The following is a 9,019-nucleotide window of genomic DNA, read 5'->3' as shown; positions in this document are numbered from 1 at the left end:
CATTGCCACTTCAAATGGATAAAACGAGACGCTAACAAGGACGCTCATCGGCTGGTTCAATCGGCAAAACAGATATTTTGCCTTGATAGTGCTTCCATTCAAATTATTACTTAGTAGCTTCTCTTGTAATCTACTAAGGGTTAAAAAAAAGGACTTAGTTCAGCAAAATTGACCTTAGTAACAATTTTGTAAATGACATTACAACAAGTTGTAGGCCTAAAATCAATGAGACTATCAGCATCAGCATTTTTAGGCACAACAATAATAGAAGTAGCATTAGTTTGTCTCAGAATCTTACCAGAAGTGAAGGCCTCCTGAGTAGCTTTAATAATATCAACTTTGATTATATCCCAAAAAGATGTAATCCTATATGCCATTATTTTTTCACGCTATAAACTCATCTAATTTTAAACGGATACAATTATTACAAACATTCCTTCAAAACAGAGCATATATATCTTAAGTTTTTTGTTTATCCCCTAAATAAGAATAAATATATATGTATCTTAATTTTTTTGTTTATCCTTTAAATACAGTGGAAAACTGTATTTGGTACCACCAATGGCATTATTGTGTTTCAAGAATCTCTCAAACCAATTAACAGACCATTTTGGAGTTCTTATCAGCTTCGTATCTGTAGCATAGAACCCCATTCTTACGGTATACCCATTTGTCCATTCAAAATTATCTATGAATGACCAAGCAAAATACCCCTTTACTCTGACTTTGTGATCACTGCAAAACAAAATTAATAATAATAATAATATTAATAATAATAATAATAATAATAGAAAAAAGTATACTATTGGTATGTGAACTTTTATGGATCCACTATTTATTTTCTAATTTTTATTTTTACTTAACTTTTAACATTTCAAAGAGATATTAAACAAGAGCTTTTAAGTCATTTTCAGTTACTAATGTGTCAAAACAATAAAAATTAGTTAAATGTTTTATATCATAATAATAATAAGAAATTTTACCCATTTACAACAAATTTAAAATTTGAAATAATACTTGAACTCACCAAATTGCTCTAAGCAGTTTCCACAAATGCAGAGTATGATATGATATTCTCCATATATCTTTAAGAGCATCTGATGGAGAAAGACCTACCGGATCACCAATTCCTGAACATATTTACAATTTCAAATATGTAAAATAGATATTTGAATTTCTATATTTTTGTTTATTAATATTGAATTCCTACACTTTAAATTTTATATACATTAGGTCCCTCCATTACGGAAATAAAATACGTATGTGCACTTCACCTGATTTTAGTGTAACTGTTATAAATTTTCTATATTTTTTTATATTTTAACTCTATTTAAAAGTTAGTCCTTGCACTTTCAGTTTTGTTTTATATTAAGTACCTAATTTAGATTTCTTTTTCATATGTATTGACAAATAGTAACACATACTATGATGGAGGCATCCAATATTTATAAAATTAAAAGTATAAAAGCTCGATATTGACAAATAAAAATATAGAAGATCTAATGCTAAAACCAAAATAAATACATGAACTCAAATATATGATATGCCATATCAATATTTTAGACCATAAATTTTTAATAGAGTTAAATTAATTAATAATTTTTATTTTCTTCAAAAAGGACTTACCATTTTCAGTTATATAAATGATTGGATTCCCATATTCATTTTTGACATATATTAGAGCGGTTTCAAATCCTTCAGGAGCAACATACAACCAAGATGGAGAAGCCTGCAAATGTACGTAAATAAGTTTTTTAAATTATTTTAAAAAATACTTTTATCTATCAATTATATACAATCATTTGTTTTCGATTAGATTAGTTTGATGTTAATGTGCTAATTTATGATCCCTTCCCACAAACATATTGTATAAATAAGAAAATGTATCAAATTACCACATCAATCATAACAATTGATACACAAATATTAAAGTTTTTTAATAAGAGATTCAATGTCTAATGCAAACAGGAAAAAAAGTAAACACTAACCTGGAAACCAATGCTTTGTCCATTTATATCACACTCTATAACAAAAAGATGGATATTTGAAGATAAATTATAACGTTCATTAAAAAAAAAATTATATAATTAACCGATATTGATAAAACTACTTACTCGTCAAACTAACAGACATATCGGTTGTATATCGAATATGAGTCGGATCAGGATCAACTATGACATTGGCAGAGGCATAAGTTGAAGTATAGTAGTTTATACCAATAAAATCATAAGATCCTTTTAAAGAGTTGGATTCAGTTTCATTAAAAACTGGCAATCGATCTCCAACTAACTCTCGCATTATACTTGGATAGTCACCGTGCGTTATGGGTTTCATAAACCTGCGAACATAATAAAAAATTTATGTCATCAGATCATATCGTTAATCGAATAAATGGATATACCAATGAGCTGTAGCTCAAATGATATAAGCGCTGGACAACAAACTGTTAAGGTCGTAGTTCAATTCCTCCCACAAGCGTTTTTCCCTTTCTAATTATAAGAAAAAAATGTATATAGCTTATGTGGCAAGTAATACTAACCAACCAAACTCAAAATCAAGGTATCGGTAGACAGATTGAAGATCGTCTGCACTGGCGGAGTAAGGTTTTGCCCATGTTATATCAAGTGTTATACCAATCTTGCCATCAAAACCCTACAATTGTAAGAACAAGAAGATAATTTATTATGTTTTTATCTAGCATTAATTGAAATATTTGTAATGGTAATAAACATTTTACGTAACATTTTTACTTAAGTACATGTTTCTTATATGTTGCAACAGCTGCTGCATGAGCAAGGAGTAAATTATGAGCCACTATGTAAGGTTCAGTTCCTGAGTCTCCTGCAACGCATGCTGGATTAACCCAAGCTGAACCTCGGCCTGGAGCCAAAACACCCAAATCATAGCCTTGCCAAATGAAAATATGGGGTTCGTTGAAAGTGATCCAATTCTTCACTCTATCCCCGAATCTTTTAAAGCAAAGTTCCGCATAATCGTTGTAATCGGATCTATTATAAGTTCACAAAATTAGAAAAAACATTATAAAATCAAGCCATCAACCTATAAAAGAAGAATAGAAATTTGATCTCTAAACTTAAGGTAGAAGCAAAGTGATGAATTTCATGCTTACACTATGTTATGGCTTCTAAATCCACCATAGCTATCTTCAATATCTTGAGGAACATTCCAATGAAATATGGTTACAAAAGGCACCATTCCTGCATATCACATTTCACAATAGAGGATTTAATTACAAATATATATAATCAATAGATTTTATTTTTAATTTAAATAATACACCTTTGAAAAGGACCGATAGTAAGTAAAATGGCGCCACATCGTTTGTGATAAAGTATTTGTATACAATTATTATGCTGAATATTTATTATTATTTTATTATTTGAAAATGGGAAAATGAATTTACATCTCCAAAACTATAGTGAATTTATAAAATAGCAATAATAAAATTAAACCTTTTAAAATGAGACATTCTAAAATTAAAATGGAACTCATAGAAAATTTAAAAAGTTGTACCATTGTGTATAGTTTCATCGATAACTTTATTGTAAAAGTCGATTCCTTCCTCGCTTATTCCTTCACTTATTTTCCCACCTGCATTTTATAAAAGAATAGCTTCATATTACGTGTTACGTAGGTGGATCGTAATGTGACTCGTAAATTTATATACTAATCAAACTCATTAATAACTATGCAAATATATTTTATTTGTAATCAATATTATATTAATTAGAGTTTTCGTTAGAAAAAAATATTTTAATTTATTAATTTTAAAATTAATTGACTTCAATAATATTTATATATAATTTATTACATTTATTATAATTATACCATTATCAATGTATTATATATTATCAAAATTAAATTAGTTAGAGTTTGTTGGATTGGAAAATATATTGTGAGTTGTATTAAGTTTGTTTTAAATGATATTGTGTTTTATTTACACTTAATCTTAAATTAGTTAGAATTTTTGTTGAATTAGAAAATATATGTGAGTCGGATTAAAATTATTTATTATATTAATTATACTAATTAAATTTGTTATAATTATACTAATATATTTTAACATTATAATAAATGTTAAATTAGTTAGAGTTTTGTTAGATAAAGATAATTTTATGAGTTGGATTAAATATATTATAATTATAATATAGTGTTTTATGCATAATTAATATTAAATTAGTTAGAGATTTTGTTGAATTTGGAAATATATTTATTTTTTTAGTAATACAAATATTATATACTTTAGGCATAATATCTCCAAAAATCTCGACTTTTTATCCCCTGTTTCAATATCACCCTGACGCTGTAAAATCAACAATTGTATCAAAATTCACACTTTTCACTTTCAATTGTATCCATAAGTACTAAATTGACCTCTTTCTCATTAAAAATGGTTCCAACAAGTCATTCATTTTGAATTGTTCAAATGAAAAAGAGTTCAAATAATTCATTTATCATTTTTTTTAATTTTTTTCGAATGAAAAAGAGTCTAATTTACAAAATTGGATACAATTGAAATCCAAACGTGTATATTTAGGTATAATTGGCGATTTTAAGGGTGCAATTGAGAAGGATAAAAGGTTGATTTTTTTTGTGAGATTATATTATATCATAATAGTAGTAGTTCAGTAGAAGTAGGTTGATATCTTACAAGTTTGCATGTAGGCTTATAAAAATATTGATATGCGGAATCCATCTTAAAATAAATTTATTTTACATATTTTATTTATGTGATTTTTTTAAAATATTAAGTTTTTCTAGTTTTTATATTTATTTTATTTGAAATTTGTAGGTTCTCTTTTGGATGAGGAGTGTGCATTACACTCACTGTGAAAAGTGTGAGGCCAATTTCAAAGAACAAAATTTTCCTGCTGTCTAGGCAGTAGGAAGTTCCTTCAACCTATGTGTTGGCAGTCTTCAAGGCGTGTTAGTAAATTTTTAATGAAATGGTTAATTAATCATTCCGGTAGCTATTAATTAACCACTTTAGTCCCTATATTTTTAAAGCAACCATTATTTTAACTGAATTACGAGAGTGAAATTAATTCTGATTAATTTCATTACAAATGGCCACCATATTATGGTTAAAGCTCATATTTATACCAAATCCAACTTGAATGTCCAAAAACCAGGTATGTACTATTAAATTTGCAGAACTTAAGGTTTTGGCGCTAATGGCCAGAACAAACTCGTAAATACTTCATATATAATTAGTATTTTCATTATCACTTTCTGTTTAATCAAATATTTTATATATAATTTGTAATTAATATCTCTTATGATCAAAATATAATAACCAGTTTCCTATTATCTCAAATCTTATTGAAATCTGAAATCAAAACAAACAAATCTTAAATAAAAATGAATTAATCATTACACTTTGGGTACCATCATTTGCAGCAATAATTAATATCTTCATACATGCATCTGCTAATTAAATTTAATTAAGAACGAACCCACTTGGAATCGCTTGCATTAACCATGTGAATTTAACAAAATTCAGTTTTAGCTTTCGTAATTTTGTTCAAATGATTTATAAAAAAAGTTTTAGATCAAATAATGGTGTATGTTAAAATTTGAGGACTGAAATGGTAAACTAATCAATATTGAACTGACTCATTAACCAGTTCAGAAAACAATTATAACATTGTGTGCTGGCAGCCTGAGAGGCTGCCAGCACACAGGTTGCACGAATGACCTGCTGCCTAGGCAGAAGCAAATTTTTATTCTATTTTAAATATTGGCCTACTCGATTTTTAGATAAAATATGACACATCATCAAATTTGGAAGATGAATCAAGATAAATAATTTTTTTTTAAATATATAGACTTGTTAGATGAAAATACTTAAAAGAGGATCAAATAAACTAAAAATTAAAAATATTAGGCCTTTTTATCATTTTTATGTAAAAATTGTTAGTTGCTTAACAAAAAATGAGCAATAATTTCGTCCATAAAAAGATGGGTAATTGCAAATGCATACACGAACTTTACCCTAATTTGCAATTACAATATAAACTTCGAAACTTGGGAATGTCAGTAACCAACTTTCATTTTTGACAAATTGGTACACCGACCAATCACGTAATGACACACGGCAGTATATTACAATGTCTACGTTAGTGTTTTTCGTATTTGGTGTATCGATTTGCCAAAAGTGTAAAGTTGGTTACTAACATTGCCAAGTTTCAAAGTTTATGTTGTAATTACAAATTAGGGTAAAGTTCGTGTATGAATTTGCAATTAATCTTAAAAAGATCTATTAAATAAAAATCAAATAGTACAAACATGTCGAATAACAAATTTAAAAGAGATAAAATAATTAAAAAATTAAAAGTACATGGCCTTAGGTTAAGCCATATAAATATTGGTAAGAATTATGGAAAAGGATGGAGCAACTATATAAATATATAATACCTAATCGTCAAAGAAAATTAATATAAATTGGAACGGAAGAAAGAGATAATATATTTATCGAATATTATAGTACTTACTAGGTATTATTCTTGACCATGCAACGGAAAATCTAAAAGCATTCATACCCATCCGTTTATTCATTATTTCAATATCTTTCTGCAGGAACAATATTCACTATTGATCATATTCATAGTATAAAAAATTATAGTATATTCATAGTATAAAAAATTTGATCAAAAATCTCTTACTTGAAAATTATAATAAAATTCAGTTGCAATATCTCCATTGCTGCCATCGGTTATCCTTTCTGAAACAATTACAAACATGTTTAATTGTATACCACTAAGAGGGAGCAGAGAAAAAAGAAAAAAAATTAAATCACTATAAAAAATTCTGTATATGGCAACAAAATGTTTTGCAGCTAATTTTTTTTTGCTGCTAAAAAACATTTTGCAGCATTAATTTAAAAAGTTGCTGCCATTAATCAAGTTATAGCAACATTATACAGCAAATTTTGTTACCAATTATTTAAGGCAACGTTTTATTAGCAGCAACATGCCACAATTTTTTTTTTATTGCTATATGTTAATAGTAACAATTTTAGTACTATTAGCAGCAAAAATGTTTGCTGCTAATTCTAGTATTTCTTGTAGTGAATATTTATGTGTTTATCGAATTATAGTTTTTTTATAAAATAGTTATTGAATTATAAAAATTTATAAAACCGTTACCAGACTATTAAATTTTACAAAATAGTTATCAAAAAAATTATAAAAAAAATTACCGAACTATAATTTTTTATAAAACAGTTACCAAACTATAAATGCGAATAAGAAAAGATTGTACAATCATGCAACAATCCATCAATTATTTTGTAAACTAATCATAGTTCGGTAATTATATTATTAAAAAGACTATAGTCAGATAAATTTTATATAATTTTTTATAGTTCGGTTACTGTTTTATAAATATATAATAGTTTTATAACTGCTTCATAATTTTTCATAATTCGATAACCACTTTATAAAAAGAATATATACTTCACTAACTATAAACATATTTAACCTAAAAAATAACCTGGATAATCATGAGTAAATGTATCCCATGTGTGAACTCCTCTTTTCTCAGCTGCACCTTCAGTCTGAAAATATTTCACAAAAGCTATATAACTAATCATTTTGTTAAACTCAAATTTCAATATGTAGGTACATACTTTAATAGAAATTAAATTTTTTTAACCTTTCTCATCATAACAACAATAAAATATTACGGTATTAAGCTTTTCTTTACTAAATTATTTGCTACAAAATTACTCTTAGGAGTTTTTAAGCAGAAATTTCTCATGTTTTCGATGTGTCCACTAAGAATAATCATACAACGCAACGGTTGCGCCCCGTCATTCGTGCAATAAACCAATGAGGCGTTAATGTTTAATGATAAAAAAAATAAGCAATAACAAAAGATTCCCTATCGCAAATGATTATTAGCTTGTTGTAAAAATGACGTGGCACATCCGTTGTGTGGAATAAATATTCCTCCACTAATATAGACAAACCAATAAGCTTGGACCGCATTGATCCTCACAAAATTTAAACTACTGTATAACTTTTTAGTGGCCAGATTTTGGTTCGTTCCAATTTTAGTTATTAAATTTAGTTATTAAACTCTGATTTTGTTTCGACGGGAGATTTTCAACATGAATTGAATACACGGCTGCCAAATTTTATTTTGTTTTGCTCAAAACTTCTACATATATGTATAACTAGTTTAAAAATTCAATGCTTAATTAAAATTATGTATGAATGACGAATTTTCAAAAAAAAAAATACAAATAAAAAATGAAATAAAATGTGGCCGCCGCGTTAGAATTTCCGGCCGAAAAATTCATATTAGCACGGAATTAAAGTCTAATAAAAGAATTAAACAAATTAAAGTTTGGTCACCAAAATATAATGAAATAATAGTATAAATATCAACATGATTTATTACCCAATATATTGAGGTCCAGTTAGTACTCTCAAATTATGAGAATAAAATTTTGAATTTGAATTTAAAATTTCAATCTATCATTTTTATCCTCAAATTGATACCTGATAAGCAGACAAGGCCGTTCCCCAAATAAAACCATCTGGAAAAGAAGAACAATCAAATATCGGAAGATCCTCAGGAGAAGTATCTTGGGAAGTAATGACTGTCTCCATAATGCTTTGTTTCTTTTAAACTTTGGTGTACATTTCTCATGGCAATTCTCCATTTATATAGCAATTTCTCAAGGACAAGGGTCTACTTGTTCACGTCAATGAAATAGGGCCAAGACCATATTTACGTCCCTGTTTCTTCAAAATTTCATTTATTTAATTTTCTTTTTCAAAATTTATTTTTGATCTAATTCTTATATTTAATTTATTTTAGATTCTTTTAAGTTTCTTTTAAATGGAATAGCGTGCAGTATACTACTCTGTGGAATACACGTGAAACTGAATTGAAATGTCCAACTAACATGATATTTTGGCAAAATAGACCGCATCATCAAATTTAGAAAGAGACTAGATAAATAGAAATTTATAAGTAGAAGAGTCTA

General features: G+C 27.2%; 1 protein-coding gene across 1 annotated transcript; it reads right to left on the bottom strand.

Annotated features, from left to right (window-relative positions):
- Positions 1-247: 247 nt before the first annotated feature.
- Positions 248-8,649, bottom strand: LOC126674485 (beta-glucosidase 24-like). The gene is made up of 13 exons (XM_050368936.2): positions 8,529-8,649; positions 7,516-7,579; positions 6,687-6,745; positions 6,516-6,594; positions 3,535-3,612; positions 3,131-3,218; positions 2,759-3,008; positions 2,540-2,652; positions 2,115-2,338; positions 1,989-2,023; positions 1,627-1,729; positions 1,028-1,130; positions 248-735 (listed from the first exon to the last, which is right to left on the bottom strand). The coding sequence occupies exons 1-13, from the start codon at positions 8,637-8,639 to the stop codon at positions 507-509; spliced, it is 1,536 nt and encodes a 511-aa protein (XP_050224893.1). The 5' UTR covers positions 8,640-8,649; the 3' UTR covers positions 248-506.
- Between the last annotated feature and the right edge of the window lie 370 nt (positions 8,650-9,019).

This window comes from Mercurialis annua, linkage group LG3 (assembly GCF_937616625.2).
Source record: "Mercurialis annua linkage group LG3, ddMerAnnu1.2, whole genome shotgun sequence".
Taxonomy (NCBI): Eukaryota; Viridiplantae; Streptophyta; class Magnoliopsida; order Malpighiales; family Euphorbiaceae; genus Mercurialis; species Mercurialis annua.
This window is presented reverse-complemented; position numbering and strand designations above follow the sequence as displayed.